Source organism: Desmodus rotundus, chromosome 9 (assembly GCF_022682495.2).
Source record: "Desmodus rotundus isolate HL8 chromosome 9, HLdesRot8A.1, whole genome shotgun sequence".
Classification (NCBI taxonomy): domain Eukaryota; kingdom Metazoa; phylum Chordata; class Mammalia; order Chiroptera; family Phyllostomidae; genus Desmodus; species Desmodus rotundus.
The window spans coordinates 33,088,910-33,108,477 of NC_071395.1; the positions used below are offsets into that span (position 1 = coordinate 33,088,910).

At 36.6% G+C, this 19,568-nt stretch overlaps 1 protein-coding gene across 2 annotated transcripts in view; it reads right to left on the bottom strand.

Moving 5' to 3' along the window:
• GLRA3 (glycine receptor alpha 3) overlaps nt 1-19,315 on the bottom strand; it is a 125,273-nt gene extending 105,958 nt beyond the window's left edge. The window contains exons 1-2 of one of the 2 annotated variants that reach the window (XM_024569040.3): nt 18,984-19,315; nt 18,719-18,950 (exon numbers count right to left, since the gene is read on the bottom strand). In XM_024569040.3, coding sequence (XP_024424808.1) covers nt 18,719-18,789 — 71 coding nt within the window. In that variant the 5' untranslated portion in view covers nt 18,790-18,950; nt 18,984-19,315. Of the gene's footprint in view, nt 1-18,718; nt 18,951-18,983 lie in introns of those variants that run through there. The other variant, XM_024569041.3, reaches the window with a different exon arrangement.
• Between the last annotated feature and the right edge of the window lie 253 nt (nt 19,316-19,568).

Sequence of the window (19,568 nt, forward strand, 5' to 3'; positions counted from 1 at the left end):
ACTTAAGTATTTTATATATTCTTATTTTTATTAAAGACATGCTACTTGAAAGTTCAGACACTTCAAATTCTGACTGGCAAAAACCTGTGTTCTTAAGCATTGAAATCAAACATTAAAATTCATCAAACAAAAAATAAGTTCCTTCCTCACATCTCATCCCTCCTTTCCTCTTCAATGAGATAAGAAGGTAAAATAAGTCCACTTTTGGAGGACAGAGATAAGCACCAAATATAGATGCTTTTAAGATAAATGTAATATGATTGTTGTACCTATTTACCTCTGCTAAATGTACCTTGAAATTGAGAGAAAATGTGATAGCTGTGGCTGGAAACAAAATGTGAGTTTGAAAAAAGTCTTGGCACATGGGGCCACAGGTCTCCACGCACCTACTTTGATAAGTCACTTTGCACAGAAGGAAGGTGACCTGCAGGGAATAAATCAGTGCCCAGACGCCTGAGGCAGAGACGGCTGGGGTTTGACGGAGAAAAGACAGTTTTACCATGTGGTCTATAGCTCCATAAGCCAGTCCAACTGTAGGGTTACAATTCCTTGTGGAAACAAAATCCATTGTTATAATTTGGAAATTTTTGAGCTGTAGGAACACCAGCCATTGATATTTTTAGCCCTGGTTTGAAAAATAAAATACAGAATGGGAAAAAGGAATCCTTTTCCCTTTTTTTAGTGGTTTCAGACTCTTGAAAGGGAACTAAAGAGAAAGAAACTGGGATATCTGGAAACAGGTGAAGTTTTGGGCATTTCATACTAAAGCACACTGCCTTAGAAAAGGAACCCTTTGCTATGAAGGCGCACACAGTGAAGTAGGCTTCAGGTTGATTATGTGATATTAATTATCTTAAAAGGAGGCCAAAGTGGAAGAATGTAAAAGGACTACTCTAGAATATCTCTGGAGGCTGAGAGAAATAACTAAAAATCTTCAGGGTACTAGGATTTGACTTGTGCCACTGTGAGCAATGTGCTAATGAAATATGATGACCATTTTATAAAGCGATCCCATTTCCACCTGAAGGCTGATGGGTGTAGTGCAAACCCTGACTTGTTTCTTTCTCTTTTGTAATGCAAGTGCCTGGCTTAAGCTGTGGTTGCTGAGGCATCCATTTCAAAGAGGAATCCACTTCAAAGACTGTCTTGAATGAACACATTGCCAGCCACACAACTAGATAAAGAGGCTCCTTTGTTTTAGAGACTTTGCTTGATTTCAGTAACTGACCATTTGGGCTACTTGTTTGTTTTCTCTTCCTGTGCTTTAAAATCCTCCTCTTATGTTTTAAATTCACTAATAAATAGTCAGCCCGGTAAACCCTAGACCCTCACCCTAGACCCCAATACAAGCAGAACCCAGGCCCCTTCTCTCTCTCTCTCTCTCCCTCTCCCCACTCCCTCCCTGTGACCTCACTGTGTGGCCCCAGGTGTGCTACATAATTTCCAGATCTCATAAGTAATAAACCTGTATCTTTCCAAAGTTTCCTCAAGCTTATTGTTGAAAGGCATCTTGCAATCACAGTAAGAACCAGAAGTGTTGGTCCCATTGGAGCACTGGTTTACGGAAGAGAAGCTGACTGTGGGAAGCTCTCTGGGGCCCGGGTGAGCGCTCCCCAGGCACATCTAGCTAACAGCATCACTGGGCTGAGACCTGAGGCACAAAATGTGAGCACTGGGCTACTTTAATTAAGCTGACAATAAAAATGATTATTGCTTCTTGATCTCCCAGGCACAGGATTCATATACATGATAGAATTTAATAGTCATAAATATATAATTGCATATATATTACAGTTGAAGAAACTAAGGTATAGAAGGTTTTTGTTTGTTTGTTTGTTTGTTTTTTGGCCAGGCCATTCAGAAACTAAATGTATAAGCCAATATTTTAAATCAAATTAAACTTTCCACTGAAAACAACCAAACAAGGTTCTTTTAAAAATCTGTGCATTGGAGAGATAAAAACAGTGAAACATCATACGGCTAAAAACTTAAGAAAAAATCTCACAGAAGTGAGTCAAGTATTCAGATCTACATTTCCCTTAGAAATAGTATTAAACTCCATAATAGCTGAGTGGTTAACAATCTGTGTACAAGTTTTGAAAGTTTTATGGATTTAAGGGGATAAAAATTGTCATCGAGGACTCACCAAAGGAGTGAGTTCCTCTGAGTTGGTTTGAAATCACAAATAATTACAACTTTTGAGTAAGAATGAATCAGAAGTATAGAAGGCTTAGGAGGAAGCTAAGCCTAGCTTGGAATCATCTGTTTTGGAAACTAGAATAAAATAATTACAGACTGTTAGCAGCCTACTGCTCCAATAAAAGCAAACATAAATCAAACTCCTGCTATTACTGCACAAACCTGTTCCTTCTCCATTGTTGTTGAACTTGGTTAATGGCAACTCTGTCTTTCCATTTCTCAGCATGACAATCTTTGGTAACCTTTGACTCCTCTTTTTATTTCACATATTATATCCATCTGGTTGGCCCTACCTTCTAATTTGGATCCATAATCCAACTATATCTTATCACATCCTCTTCAGCTTCTCTGGTACAACCCACCACTCCATTACCTTTGCCTGGAATGTTCATTGGTCCCTTATTCATCTAATTAACTTCTATTTACCTTTATGATCTAGGTTTGAACATCATTTCCTCAGGGAGCCTAGCTATTCTCTCTGATGTTTAAAATCCTGCTAAAATATTTCTCAAGTTTGTAATGTCATTGGCAGCACTTGTTTCAATCACAACTGTCATTTTTAATAGAATCAATCAATCAATGTCTGTCTCCTACTTAGGATATTTTACTTAAGCAAAAATCATGAATGTTCCATTTGTTTTAGTAGCCCTAGAAGCAATCTACATCATCCAGAGTAATTAATGAATAAATACCTTTGAAATGAATTAACTAAATATAACGATGGAGAGCTCAAACACCAGAATCTGACACTCCACATCTAGCGATAACCATGCTTAGGGTGTATGTCTAACACTACAGAGTCCAACCTTTCTCTCTTTCTGTCCTTCTAAGCTAAGAGAGATGCTAATGAATACGCAGGGAAGATGATAGGACAAGTGAAAAATTCAAGATATGAAAATCTGAGAGTATAACTTAAATCATCAAAGTTACGTATGTCAGAAACCCATCATTTAAGGGAGGAACGGGGGAATTGTAAACTGGACTGTCACGGTGCCTTTTTAACTGGGTCTGATAGTGCGGCCATGTTTACATCCAGTGCTTCCGAGAACTAATATGATCAGAGGCGTCTGAGCTCAGTGCGTGCTAGTTGTCAGTGACAAATTACGTGTTGTTCCTGAGTTTGTACATGAAGGTTAATATAGGGTTATAGTTGGGGGATGGGTGAGGAAAGGAACCCTCCATTCAGTAGTAAAAATAGATGACAAAGGATTAGTTAGTGTAGTCATGTGAGGTTTCTTAACCCTAATCTTTATACAGTCTTTTTGTTTTATCTACAAAATATATTCTTATCATGAAAATCACTCATTTTTACTAAACTCGTTAAAAATGCTGTGCTCAAAATTCAAGGTGATTGTTATAACTTCCAGGAAAACTTCTATTAACTTCAATGCAAGCTGTCTATTCTTGTGGGTAATAGTTTCTTTTATAGCTTTGGCATCAACTTATTTCAATTGAAAGAACTAAAAGGCCATAACATAGCTAACAGACTCATTGATTTGTAGCTTCTTGAGAACATTTCTTTGAAAGAAGACTAATTAAGTATTTCAGATACATTGAAAATAATTTGCAATAGACTGAATAGTTCCTACTGTGTGCTGAGCGCACAAGATAATTAAGCGGAAGTCATTCTGGTACCACGGTTGAGGCCTCAGATGGAGAGCCAGGAGGCCTCCCCTTTGTTCCAGTTTTGTCACAAACTAGTTGTTTCACCTTGGGAAAGCCAGTAAAAAAAAATGGAGATTTAAAGTGGCACGCATTGGTCACGAGTAACTTCAGTAAAATAAATGGCAATTACAAATGTGTTTCAGAAAATGCCAAGCTCTTATGCCAGTGTTGAGATTTTGCATTTAATACCATGACTTTTTTGACCAGGGATATTTTTAAGTGAAAGAAAGAGAAATTCACTCATGCTAATTTATGTCGAAGGGCCTGGGTGGTTATATAGTATCTCATGAAATCCAAGTGTAGAAAATATAGACGCATCAAGAAAGACTAAGCGCCACAAAAGAAAAAAGGAAAGGTTCGATTACCCACCCCAGTTTATGGATTCAGCTTTGGTTGAAACCGCTTTAGCACGAGAGGTTGAAAGTCACAGTGTAAATGTGTGGTTGTAGGGGCCGGGCTTGCTCACTGCTCTTTCTTAGATAACTTCTACCTAGGACATTCAGTTTTTCAGAACTCAACTATTACATAGTATTTAAAGCAAAAAAAGAAAAAAGAAACCACCTCAGAGGCCTTTAAAATATGCACGAAGCTTGTTTAAAAAACTCTCATTTTACGCTAATGTATGTGCATTGTACAAAGTACACCATACAAATATAGTAAAATGGAGACGGAAAGCACCTGAATCCACCACCCAGAGATGAGTGATACAGAAGTCACCCTTTCACCTGCACCTGTAACTGTTACAGATATTTACAACAACAACAACCCACTACAGCAGAAGTAGTGCTGCTTTATTCTGAACGCTACTTTCTATTTTCAATTAACTGTGCTTGCATCAATGCCTACTAATGAAATGAATTTTTATAATTCTCCAAATCAATAAGACTCAGGATATAAAAACGTGCTATTTTTAAGCACCAGTCTCTGGAGTCTCTGAAGCTGAAAAGGGATGAACACAGAATATCAAAATGGAGTCACACTAAGTTTTTTTTCTAAGCAATATCGACCTTGCAGAGCACTGACTTAGATTATGGTAGATATTCCCATTTGGGTGACTACAAATGTTTATGTTAATGTCACCTTTCTATGTTCTCGCTTAAGGTTTTCAAGACAAGTTAGACTTTTTTCTTCCTGCTGAGCAGGAACGTCCACCTAGTCTGACCATTACATTCCTCTAAGGAGAGAGAAATCACACAGAACAAAGGCAGGCATCAAACAATAAAGAAGAAAAAGAGTTTCTAATTGGAAGTGGTAAGGAAAGGTAAAAATAGCGATGAGTTATGGTACTACTTAGTTTCCCTGTGGTGAAAATTACACTATACATCAAGGTGTTTATGGGACTATGTTCTTTTTAAAAATTCAGAAAGAAAAGAGGTCAGCAAAATGTATTCCCTGGTATTAATAGTACACGTAAAGCTACTGTTCAGCCGAGGTCACTCACTCTGACTCTTCCCCCCTCTTCTCCCTCTACCCCACCTGTGTCCTGCCCACCCTCCTTCCACCTTCCTTCTTTTCCTTCTTTGTATATGCCTCAACTATTTGGGGGGGGGGGGTTACAGTTTCCCAGAAAACAAAAGGATTTCAAAATCCTGTAGATTACAGACGTTATCTCCGGTGCCAGTTAGAGCATGTGTTTCCCTTTAATCACACATAACAAAGTCCCTAGAAACAAAGCTGTGTAGGAAAAGGCTAGCCATCTTCCAGAATCAAAAGAAAAGGGCTCGGAGGTCAGAGTACAAGATGTATGCCATGCGCCAAACTTGGTGCTCAGGGATGAGAACAAAGGGTAGCATTTTAAAAGCGGGGCTCATTTTTATATTTTTGATTACAATACTAATTTTAAAAAGTCTTACTGGGATTTGAATAGAATGGATCACATTTCAGCTTTTTAAAAGAACTTTTTTTTATTATTGTTCCATTACAGTTGTCCCCTTTCCCTTTCTTCCTCATTACTCTCCCCTGCCTGCCCACATTTCGTCTTTTAAAGACGGAGTGATCATTCCTTTTTCCCCTTTAGAATAGCCTAATTGCAGTGCTCAGTTGGAAAAATAAGCACTTGATTTGACAGGTGATGTGGGCTCTACCTCTGGCTTTGCCACCTAAACTAGTGCAGCCTGAAAAAAGATCAGGTCTCAAGGCTTCTTTCTCCTCCCAGACAGAGTGACTGGGGCATCTGCTGCGGTGGGGGCTGGACTGAACCCCCCAAGGGACTAGGAGCACAGCCCCGCCAAGGTGCCAGAAGTAATGCCCACAGGACTCTGTTCTGTGCTTTGTAACTGTTCAATAAGACTAAACTTGTCTGCTTCATTGTTATCTTTATCTCAGATGATGACCCTGCCACCTACCTCAAAGAGATAATTGAGCATTCAACTGCTGGACTATAAAGCGCTACTCCTATATCTATAGCTTGCCATATTCTGCATCTATTCTCACCTTCTATCCAGTCCCAGAGAAAGACTGAGCACACTCTTCTGGTGCAAAAGCTACCCTTCAACTACTGCTCTTTAAATCTTTTTTTTTTTTTTATTTTATCGGTGGCTTTGCCCTTCCTCTTCAGTACCTCTCTTGTCTCTTCCTAAGCATTTTCTAATTAATTGACTTCTTTCCTCCAGGCTAAAAATAAGCTTAAATTCTCTTCCATTTTAAAGACAAAACTAAACAAACAAATCAAGAACTGCAGATCTCAACCTTGTCCACCATTACTTCCCCTTCTAGTAGCCCCTTGGGGAAAAAATCTATGTTTTAATTTTTTCTTTAACTCATCATTTAATGTTATTTTAACACACTCGTACATGTGTCTTTATAACAAAAATGCACTTGAGAAAGCTACTAATAATCTTCCATATTTCTTTTTGTTTTAATGGCATTTGACATTACTGATCATTCTTTCATTTCCAAAATTCTTCTGTTAGGTTCTGTGACATCTCCTCTCTATTTTTTTCTACTACCTCTTATTATGCTCACCCTCTAGAGGTCGATGTTCTTAAAATAGTGCTTTTCAAACCTAAACGTGCTTATGAATTATCTGCAGGGCTTGATAAAATGCAGATTCAGGTTCAGGAAGTCTGTGGTGGAATTCAGAGTCTGAATTTCTTTTTTTTTTATTGAATTTATTGGGCATTTCTAATAACCTCCCAGGTGATGGTTATGTGCTGGTTAAAGGACCACATTCTGAGTAGCAATGCCCTACATCTGCTGACTGCAATGACTATAGGTGAGCTATGTTATCCGTAGCTCAGCCAGCGGTGGGTGAGATGGGGCCTGAGGCGGCTACAGCCAGGCCTGGCGACTGAGCCCTGGATGAAACATCCATGTGTGTTCCCAACATCCATGTATGGAGGGTTCTGAAAAAATTAAAAATGTAACTGCCTTATGACCCAGCAATTACACTTCTAGGAATATACCTAAGAAACTCAAAACACTCTTTTGAAATAATATATGTACTCCATTGCAACACTATTTACAATAACTGACATAGGGAACCAACCCACGTGCCCATCAGTAGTTGAGTGAATAAAGATATGGCACCTAAACACAATGGAATACTACTTAGCCATAAAAAGCATGAAATCTTACCTTTTGCAACTGCATAAATGGACCTAGAGGGTATTATGCTAAGAGCAATAAGTCAGACAGAGAAAGACAAATGCCATGATTTCACTTATATGTGGACTCTAATGAATAAAACAAAGAAACAGAATAGAAACAGACTCATAGAACAAAAGACCTCAGAACAAAAGACCTACACAGACTGAAAGTGAAGGGCTGGAAACAAATATTCCAAGCAAATGGTCATGGGAAAAAAAGCCAGGGTAGCAATACTCATATCAGACAAAATAGACTTCAAAAAAAGAGCCATAAAAAGAGACCCAGAGGTCACTTCATACTACTCAAAGGAAGAATCCATCAAGAAGACATAAACATTGTAAACATGTATACACCCAATATAGGAGCACCCAAATATATAAAGAACATCTTGGACGACTTCTAGAAAGATATTGACAGCAACACAATTATAGTAGGGGATTTTAACACCCCACTGTCAAAGATGGATAGATCTTCCAAACAAGATATCAACAAAGATATTGTGACATTGACAATGCCCTAGACGAAATGGACCTAATTGATATATATAGAGACTTTCATCCCAAAGAAGCAAAATACACATTCTTTTCAAGTGAACATGGAACATTTTCAAAGATAGACCACATGATAGGATGCAAAGCAAGCCTCAACAAATTCAAGAAAATTGAAATCATATCAAGCATTTTCTCTGACCACAAGGGACTGAAACTGGAAACCAAACTCAAGGAAAAAAATCCAAAGCACTCAAACTCATGGAGATTGAATAGCATGCTATTAACAATGAATAATGGGTCAAGAATGAGATTACGGAAGAAATCAAAAAGTTTCTGGAAACAAATCAAAATGAACTCACAACAATCTAAAACTTATGGGACACAGCGAGGGCAATCCTGAGAGGGAAGTTCATAGCGATACAGGCCTACCCAAACAAGATACAAACATTTCAAATAAACAACCTAACCCTACACCTACAAGAACTCGAGGAACAACGACAAAGACAGCCCAGAGCAAGCAGAAGGAAGGAAATAACCAAGATCAGAGCAGAATTAAATAACATAGAAACTAAAAGCACAATTCTAAGGATCAATAAATCCAGGAGCTGGTTCTTTGAAAAGATAAATAAAATTGACAAGACTTTAAGCAGACTCATCAAGAAAAAAAGAGAGAGGACCCAACTAACACAATCAGAAGTGAAAGAGGAGAGATTACAACTGATACCACAGAAATACAAAGGATTGTAAGAAATTACTATGAAGAACTATATGCCAAGAAATGTGAAAGCCTAGGTAAAATGGACAAATTTCTAGAAAAATATAATCTTCCAAAACTGAATGAAGAAGAAGCAGAAAACCTGAACAGACAAATAACAGCAGGTGAAATTGAAGCAGTCATCAAAAAACTCCCAACACACAACAGCCCTGGACCAGATGGTTTCACAGGAGAATTTTCCAAAGCATTTAAGAATGAGCTAACCCCTATCCTTCACAGACTATTCCAAAAACTCCAAGAAGATGGAAGACTCCTAAACTCTTTTTATGAAGCTGGAATCATCCTAATCCCAAAACCAGATAAAGACATAACAAAGAAAGAAAACTTCAGGCCAATATCGCTGATGAGCATAGACGCTAAAATTCTCAACAAAATACTACCAACCCACATCCACCAATACGTTAAAAAGATCATACACCATGACCAAGTGGGATTCATCCCAGGGATGCAAGGATGGTACAATATGCACAAATCAATAAACATAATACATCACATAAACAAAACAAAAGACAAAAATTACATGATCATATCAATAGATGTGGAAAAAGCATTTGATAAGGTACAGCACCCATTTATGATAAAAAACACTCAGCAAAGTGGGAATAGAGGGAGCATTCCTCAACATAATAAAGGCCATATATGAGAGACCTAGAGCCAACATAATATTCAATGGGCAAAATCTTAGACCTTTCCCACTAAGATCAGGAAAAAGACAAGGGTGCCCACTTTCACCATTCTTATTCAACATAGTATTGGAAGTCCTAGCCACAGCAATCAGACAAGACAAAGAAATAAAAGGCATCCAAATTGGAAAGGAGGAAACAAAACTGTCATTGTTTGCAGATGACATGATAGTGTACATAGAAAATCCTATAGACTCCACCAAAAAGACTCAACCTAATAAGTGAATTTGTCAAAACAGCATGATACAAAGTCAATACTCAGAAATCAAAGGCATTTTTATACATCAACAATGAAATAACAAACAGAAATATGGAAAACAATCCCATTTGATATAGCAACAAGAAAAATAAAATCCCTAGGAATAAACCTAACTAAAGAGGTGAAAGACCTGTACTCAGAAAACTACACAACACTGAAGAAAGAAATTAAGGAAGACACAAACAAATGGAAGCATATACCATGCTCATGGATTGGAAGAATTAATATCATCAAAATGTCCATACTACTCAAAGCAATTTATAGATTCAATTCAATCCCTATTAAAGTACCAATGACATATTTCACAGATATAGAACAAACATTTCAGAAATTTATATGGAACCATAAATGACCCCGAATAGCTGCAGCAATTTTGAGAAAGAAGAACAAAGTAGGAGGGATCACAATACCTAATATCCAACTGTATTATAAGGAAACTGTAATCAAAACAGTTTGGTACTGGCATAAGAACAGACACACAGATCAATGGAATAGAACAGAGAGCCCAGAAATAAAACCAAGTCTCTATGGTCAAGTCATATTTCACAAAGGGGGAAGAAGCATAAAATGGAGTAAAAATAGCCTCTTCAACAAATGCTGTTGGGAGATTTGGACAGCTACATGCAAAAAAGTGAAACTCAACCATCAACTTACATCATACACAAAAATAAATTCAAGGTGGATAAAATACTTAAATATAAGTCGTGACACCATAAAAGCCCTAGAGGAAAACATTGGCAGGAAAATCTCAGACATTCCACACAGCAATATCTTCACTGATATGTCCCTTAAAGCAAGGGACATAAAGGAAAGAATAAACAAATGGGACCTCATCAAATTAAAAAGCTTCTGCATGGCTAAAGAAGAGCATTAAAATGAAGAGAAAACCAACAGTATGGGGAAACATATTTGCCAATGATACCTCAGACAAGGGCCTGATCTCCAAAATATATAAAGAACTCACATGACTCCACTCCAGGAAGACAAACAACCCAATTAAAAAATGGGCAAAGGACTTGAACAGACACTTCTCCAAGGAAGACATACAGAGGGCCCAGAGACATATGAAAAGATGCTCAGCATCACTAGCCATCAGAGAGATGCAAATTAAAACCACAATAAGGTACCATCTCACACCGGTCAGAGTGGCCAACATAAACAAATCCACAAACAAATGTTGGAGAGGATGCAGAGAAAAGGGAACCCTAGTACATTGTTGGTGGGAATGCAGACTGATGAGGCCACTGTGGAAAACAGTATGGAATTTCCTCAGAAAACTAAAAATGGAACTGCCCTTTGACCCAGCAATTCTGCTGCTGGGATTATACCCTAAGAACCCTGAAACACCAGTCCAAAAGAACCTATGCACCCCAATGTTCATAGCAGCACAATCTACAATAGCCAAGTACTGGAAGCAACCTAAGTGCCCATCAGTAGATGAGTGGATCAAAAAACTATGATACATTTACACAATGCAATACTACACAACAGAGAGAAAGAAGGAGCTCCTACCCTTTGCAACAACATGGAAGGAACTGGAGAGCATTATGCTAAGTGAAATAAGCCAGGTGGTGAGGGACAAATACCATATGATCTCACCTTTAACTGGAACATAATCAACAAAGGAAAAAAGCAAGCAAAATATAACCAAAGACATTGAAATTAAGAACAATCTGACAGTAACCAGAGGGGAGGTGGGAAGGGATAATGGGGGGAAGGGTTTTCAGTAACAACTATAAAGGACACGTGGATAAAACCAAAGGGGAGGGGTGAAAGCAAGGGAGGGAGGTGGGATTGGCTGGGGTGGGGGGAAGTGGTGGAGGGTAAATGCAGACAACTGTAATGGAGCAACAATAAAATAATTTAAAAAATTTTAAAAATAGAAAAGAAATGAAAAAGGCAGTACATGTGCAATTAACATGTGATCCCTTTAATACAAATTCAGCTATGAAAACACACAAAATTATTTCCCTGAAATTCTGTAAATCATAGTCACTAAGACACTAAGTGAAGAATTTGTTTAAAAACATCCTGCAGAAATTTGTTAAGGAAATCAGTATTTGAGCAATTTGTGGAATATAAATACAACTATTTTTTAGTAAAAAATACTGAAATGAAGGGGATTAGAGATACAATCACACAGAGAATAGGTATGATGAAGAGGAGATCAGAGTTCAGGGGAGATTACACTTCATGTAGACACAGACATGTTTTTAGCACATGAGCAAAAACTGACATTAGTTAATGGTAATAAAGGATGACTGGCTGCCACAATCCTGTTAGAACTCTAATGCAGGGCATGCAATGGTGTCAGCGGAGCTCTGGACTGTTTCTTCAGTGGAAAGATGTTTGTTATAGACTGAATGTGTTCCCCCAAATTCGTATATTGAAGCTCTAACCTTTCATTGTGAGTGCATTTAGGAGGTGGTTAAATGAAGGCCTGAAGGTGCAACCTGTCATATAAAAGGAGTCAGGAAGAACACCCTCACCAGAAGGCAAGTCAGCTGACACCTTGATCTTGGACTTCCCAGGTTCTGGAGCTGAAAAATAAAATTCTGTTCCTTAAGCCTCCCCCCCGCCAAAAAAGCCTGTGGGGGTTGTGGTGGTGGAAGAAACTCCCAGCCTCACAGGAGAGTTCGTTGGAGGGACCCACAGAGTTCTAGAATGTACACAAGCCCACCCACCTGGGAATCAGCACCAGAAGGGGCCAATTTGCTTGTGGGTAGCTGGAGAAGTGACTAAAAGCCAAGAGCCAAGCAAGTGGCATTGCTCTCTTTCAGACCCATGCCCCACATACAGTGCTACAATACAGTGATGTAGGTTGCCCCACCCTGGTGTATACTTAAGACTCCATTCCTTACTGTGTAACAGGTGCACCAAGACAAAAAAAATGGCCCAAATGAAAGAACAGATCAAAGCTCCAAAAATAGAACTAAGTGATGAGGAGATAGCCAACCTATCAGATGCACAGTTCAAAACACTGGTAATCAGGATGCTCACAGAAATGATTGAGTATGGTCACAAAATAGAGGAAGAAATGAAGGCTATGTTAAGTGAAATAGAGGAAAATGTACAGAGAACCAACAGTGAAGGGAAGGAAACCAGGACTCAAATCAATGATTTGGAGCAGAAGGAAGAAGTAAACATTCAACCAGAACAAAATAAAAAAACAAGAATTCAAAAAAACGAAGAGAGGCTTAGGAACCTCTGGGACAACTTTAAGCGTTCCAACATCTGGATCATAGGGGTGCCAGAAAGAGAAGAGGAAGACCAAGAAATTGAAAACTTATTTGAACAAATAATGAAGGAGAACTTCCCCAATCTGGTAAAGGAAATAGACTTCCAGGAAATCCAGGAAGCCCAGAGAGTCCCAAGGAAGCACACACCAAGGCACATCGTAATTACATTACCTGAAATTAAAGATAAGGGCAGGATCTTAAAAGCAGCAAGAGTAAAGGAAGACAGTTATCTACAAAGGAGTGCCCATAAGACTGTCAGATGATTTCTCAAAAGAAACCTTGCAGGCAAGAAGGGGCTGAAAAAAAGTACTCCAAGTCATGAAAGGCAAGGACCTACATCCAATATCACTCTATCCAGCAAAGCTATCACTTAGAATGGAAGGGTAGGTAAAGTGCTTCCCAGATAAGGTCAAGTTAAAGGAGTTCAACACCACCAAGCCCTTATTATATGAAAGGTTAAAGGGACTTATCTAAGAAAAAGAAGAAGATCAAAACTATGAATGGTAAAATGATAACAAACTCACAACTATCAACAACCAAACCTAAAAAACAAAACAAAACAAACAAAAAAACGAACTAAGCAAACAACTAGAACAGGATCAGAATCACAGAAATGGAGATCACATGAAGAGTTATCAGCAGGGAGGGAGAGGGAGAGGAATGAGGAAAAAGGTACAGGGAATAAGAAGCATAAATGGTAGGTACAAAATAGACAGGGGGAGTTTAAGAACAGTATGGGAAATGGAGAAGCCAGAGAACTTATATCTATGACCCATGGACATGAACTAAGGTGGGGGGAATACAGGTGGGAGGGGGGTGCAGGGTGGAGGGGAATAAAGGAGAGGAAAAAATGGGACAACTGTAACAGCATAATCAATAAAATATATTTTGTTAAAAAAGTAAAAAATATTTAATGTAAACTCTAATTGAAAAATAAATAAAAATAAAACCATAAAAAATGAGTTGATCCAATAATTCTTCTAAAAGGTCACAATGGCCAGCTTTGGGTAATCTACCAACTATTTTAATTGTTTGCAAATTGTTAGAAAATAAGATAGATATAAAAAGCTTAAAGGAATAGGAAAAGAAAAACTAAATATAATAAAATAAATAATTTTTGATGAAAAATTCAAACATGATCTCCAAATTCTAAAATAAGCAGATTATTCTTTCTTGTAGCTTTGTCATTGTTATTTGTTTGCATAGTTCTTACTATTACTAGTTATTATTAACTATCTTATGATTAATTCTAATTCTGAGATAAGTTCTACCTGTGAAAGAGAGGAATTTATAGAAATATTTTGAGCCAAGTTACAGGACCATTCCTATAATGATAACTACCTAGTTATAATTAAAGTATTTGTTTGTAAGTTTTACCCATATTCCACTGTGAAAGGAAGCAGAACTCCTTCATATCTCTGCCGGTTTATTATTGTAGCCAGTTCAATGGTTATTACCATTAGAATATGGTTTTAAACAATTGGAATTCCTTCAACTGAAATTGACCGTGACCATTTCCTAAGCATACTATAGGCCTATCTCATTCTTTTGCATAGAACATTTTCTTTATATCTTACTTCTGCCCATGGAACAAACATCTTAGAAGATCAGTACAAGTACCAAACCTTCTGGACAGCTTCCTGATCTAACATTCCCTAAACATTGCTGCTAGTGTTTTTTTGTGTTTTGTTTTGTTTTGTTTTGTTTTGTTTTGATTTTTTTGTCACTTGGCCCTTTGTATTTTCTTCCCCACTAGACTCCAAGTTTCATGTCGGGAAAGGTGGCAGTTTCCCAATGATTCATAGCCAAATTGTACCCAGCACAAATATTTGTGCACAGAATTTGGTAAATAAATCTTTTCTGAATTGCTTAACATTTCATATGAAGCACACATCTGTTGATTGAGTTGCCTCAGTACATGTGGTCAAGGGAGAGAAAAACTGTATACAAGAAAAAATATTTTATAAGCTGCTTTGTGAATCTTCAGCACAAACTGCTTGAGGCATTGACTAGAAAACTGGGCCATGATCCTTCTGTACTTGGGAAAATGTATCAGTATTTAGAGACACAAAAGGAAGAAACATATATTATATATACATAAACATATATTTGATACATATATAAATATAAACATATACATATATTATGTATACCATAATATTTTTAAATGGTACAGAATCCTGCTACTGTATCTGAATGTAAGAAATCATTATAATAGTAAAAGTTTATTTCTTGAAGTATATTTTTGTTTACTATCTTGCATGAGAAAATAGAACCAACATTAAAAGGAGGTTCCCCCAAAACATACTTAAAGCAAAAACAATAAATTCTACGACAAAATGTTTTTCTTAGACTCTGAAGTAAACCAAGAAAACATTTTATTTGTGATTATCATGAAGTCTGAAATTCATACATTACCTTTTGACACAATATACCATAATTTATTCATATAGCTAGCCTGTGTTGTTATAAAAATGTAAAGACAAAAAATGAAATTGTTAATTTAAACAAAAAATTTGGGGCAGTTCCCCTACTTTTGGAATTTGTCCCTCAAGCTCCTCATAATCATCACTTATCTACATTTCAAAGAAAGCTGAACACTGGTGTTTTGTTCTTTATTTTATCAATATGAGAACTAGAACCCAAAAGCCATAGAAGAATTGCTTCGAAAAAGAAAAAAATCTGAACAAAGTGTGAAACTTTAAAAAACTTCACTAATAAGAAATTCAGATTTCTTATGTATGTTTATGCAATTTTCTAAGTGGTTTTTGTTAAAAGAACTCTCCTTTTTAATAATTCCTCTTTTAAAATTACATTTCTTATACCAGCCATATTCTGGTAATGAATACATCTAATTGTATAATAGTAGCAAATATTTTTGTTTGATTTTTTGCCTTAATAAAACTTATTTACTAAAAAGTAAAAATTATGCCAAGATAAAATAACTAAAATAACACCTGTGGGCTTATAATAATAGTCTAATAAAATGTGAGAAATGTTTATGATAATATTGCACTGATCAAATTTTGTAGTAGTAATAGCAACAGAAATTCCCAAACATTGCTGGCTGGAGTATAAATAGCTACAACTACTTTGGAAAACGTGCAATATCTGCTAAAGCTAAACCAAAGCAGCATCTACCAAACCACCCCTTAATCCAACCATTTCTGTTCTCAAGAAAGACTTGGGCCCAACCCATACAGTCCTCAACATGAATGTATTCACAAAAAGACATGCTCAATGATGTTCATTGCAGCACTAGCCAAAACCAAAACCTTCTCAAATATTCCATAATAGAACAATAGATAAATCGTGATGTCTTCATATAATGGAATACCATTTAGCAATGAGAATAAATAAGATATTGCTACATGCAACAATGTGGATAAATCACATAAACATAATGTTTAGAAAAACAAAGCAGACTCACATGAGTATTTACATAAAGTTCAAAAGCAGGAAAAACATATTTATTGTTACAAAAGTATCCTTAGTGATTATCTTTGGGCAAAGTAATGCCTGGGAAATGGTACGATGGTGGGAGGGGGCAGGGCGAGGGTTTCTGTGAGATGTTTTTACGTGATGGTTTACCTTTGTGGAACCTAATGGAACTTGTTATTTATGCACTTTTCTGTGTGTATATTATATCTCCATAAAAATTTTAAAATTCTCTTAAAACCTATTAAGAAAGCTTGTACTCATAAATTATTTAATTATAACTATTGATGGTTTCTAGATGTTTTTGCCTCCAAATTGCCCTGGAAAGAATATTTTTAAACTAAAAAGATATATTTATGAAATAATACTAAATACTTCTTTTACTTTATTTTTTCCTTTACATATTTCCTTTTTGCTCAATTCATCACAAATAGACTTAATGAACAAAGAATAGTTCCCATAAAGACATTTATTTTACAAAATATTTCCAGTAGAGGGAGCTTCACTTTCTTTACTATAGAAAATTTTCTTTCAAGGGCCATCACTGAAAATAAAATATTTAATTTTTTCATATGATTAAAGCTTATCATAGAGTGATGAGCTACTCTCACCTGAGACTAGTCTAAGATAGGTAAAGAAAAATTCTATTCAATTTGTGAAAGAAGAAAGAAAAACTTGATGAAGAATACATGTATCGCATACACTTCTATAGTGGGTAGTCTTTTTCAAGGGATTATATTTTGGAATTATTCATAAAAACATTTTTAGCTAAAATTATTTAATATTAATGAAGATAATGTTTATAACCATGATTGTAAGTTTGAAATGCACTCACAGGAGAATTTCAATAAAACCAGACAAATATCAAAGACTCTAGTGATGAAGATTACTATATATCTAAGAATATGTTATAACAATGTGGCAAAGTGCCTTTATACAAATCTGACCACATTGACCAAAACATGTTTAGTTATTGACATTAACCTTCCCAAATGTGAATATCTATCAACTAAGTTATTATGATTTCTTGAAAAAATAAACATGCATGCTATCATCTAAAATACTAAAAACAATTACAATAAAATGACTAATTTATCTTACAACATAAAGTCCTTCCAATGAAATTTTCATAAATGTAAAAAAGCTCTACAATCTTTGTTCTGATCACTACATATAAAATTTGTGACAATTGTAAAGTTAAAAAATTTTCTAAGTCTTATTAGAACATTGTCACTGAAAATATTCTGGTTTACAATGATTCAACCCCTTAAGGAAAAGTCAATAATTTCAGAAATATAATAACCTTCGCAAGTAGTTCTTGTTTTTACAGGCATATCAAACTAATATATCTTTCTGTAAGGTAATTTTTATGAAATACACTCTTTTTTTCTAAGGTGCCCAAAGATGAAAAATTGATCTAGCAACCCACAAAAGAATATTTACATACTTCAAATAGAAATAGTATATACACAACTTAATTACTTTAATTATTTTATTTCAATGCTCTTGAAAAGCTTGTGAGCCATAATGTGGAAATTATAATAGTAAAATGAAATATATATTGATAATTCAAAAAACTGTATGAACAGTATCTTGCTTACATATTGTTTAATTAAGAATAGTGGTTAAATTATCTGATCTTTTATGTAGTCTCTCTTTTCCTCTTTAAACTAATTTTTTAAACTAGGCTAGCAAATATGACTGGACATGATAAGAAAATTACATGTCATAGAACAATATTATTGTTCTATAGATTTTTTATTGCTTTCCCCAAAAAGATCATTCTTGACATATAACATATCTAATGATTTATTTATGATTTTACTTCCATGTATTACCTGAACTAAACTCATTAGAAAATAATACCTGTAAGATCTTAACTTTTTATTCATTTAACTCAACCTCTGGAGATATCAACAACGTTCAGAATTTTTCTGATTAGTAAATATTTATGTTCTAGTTTTTTTGCCTTTTAAAAAGTTAGTATAGTTCCATTTCTAATTACTAAATATTTTAACTCCCAAAAAGAGAGTATTATCCACAACTTATAATTTACTTAGAAAAGGGAAGTTCTAATAGCAATTTGAGAAGGAAAAACTTGACTTTGGAAATAACTTTTCCAGGGTAATTTTAGCTGCTGTTAATATAGGATACCAGTTACTAAAATGATTAATTCCTGAAAATGGAGCAAAGTTACATGTTTTTAGAGGACTCAACAGATAGACTGCTAGATACCTTTACACAGAATACAATACGGTTCAAGGGATGCTTTCGGCAAGTCAATTTCTAATTCCATTCTTGATCTCCTCAATAACAAGTGGTTGCAACGTAGTGCACAGGCTTTAATGGGTTCTCCAGCTGTTAAATACAAGTGGACTCACCTGAGTAACAGTGCTGCTTCCCAGATATAAAATCCCGAAACTAGTGTCCGAAAGTGTCTCACGTGGGCCATGATACGGAGAGATATTCACGATCCTGAAATTAGTCTTATCCAAAGCATGGGGGGACGAGAAAGCCAGGAATGAAAATGTGCAATCTAACTCCGTGTGCTGGTGGAAAAAAGCGCCTGGAAAGCTTCAGCACCATAGACAGCTCCCGCAACCGGAGGAGGCCCTGTCTTTCAAACCCTTGAAATTCCCTTTCTACCCCTTCTCTGAGCATTAATGAGGGACATTCACAGGGTTACAAATGTGCAGGTGATTTACACAGTGAAAGCGGAATGATGGGTGAGATGAAATGTATGAAGTGCCTAGGTTCTGGGCAACAGTTCACTGGAGCTCTAGCGGCAAAGGAAGAATGCTTGTCCTTCCTTGACTCAGACCCACGTTTGGAGAAAGAACAGCAGCGACAGCCGGAACGAAGATGCTTCTTCACCTGCTCCAAGCGCCGCCGGCCCGAATCCCACTCTCCACCTTTGGGTAAAACCCGAGACTGCTAGCGCGGCAAAGGGAAACGGGGCGGCGCCTGATGACTCCGTCTGGCCCGCAAATCACAGCCGCACAGCGGGACAGAGTGACTGGCAACTCACATCAGTAGGCGGGGCTTAACACTTCACCCTTTAAAAAAAGCAGCAAATAACCGGTGCAAAGCGGGGAAGGAAGCTCCAGGGCTAAACCTAGTGGATTAGGTAGCAGAATCGCTTTGAAGGGACCCTCCATTGTTTGCTTCCGGAGAAAGGTACAATTTAGTAACTAAAGGTCTTTCGTATGTGACCCCCTGTCTTTTACCTTA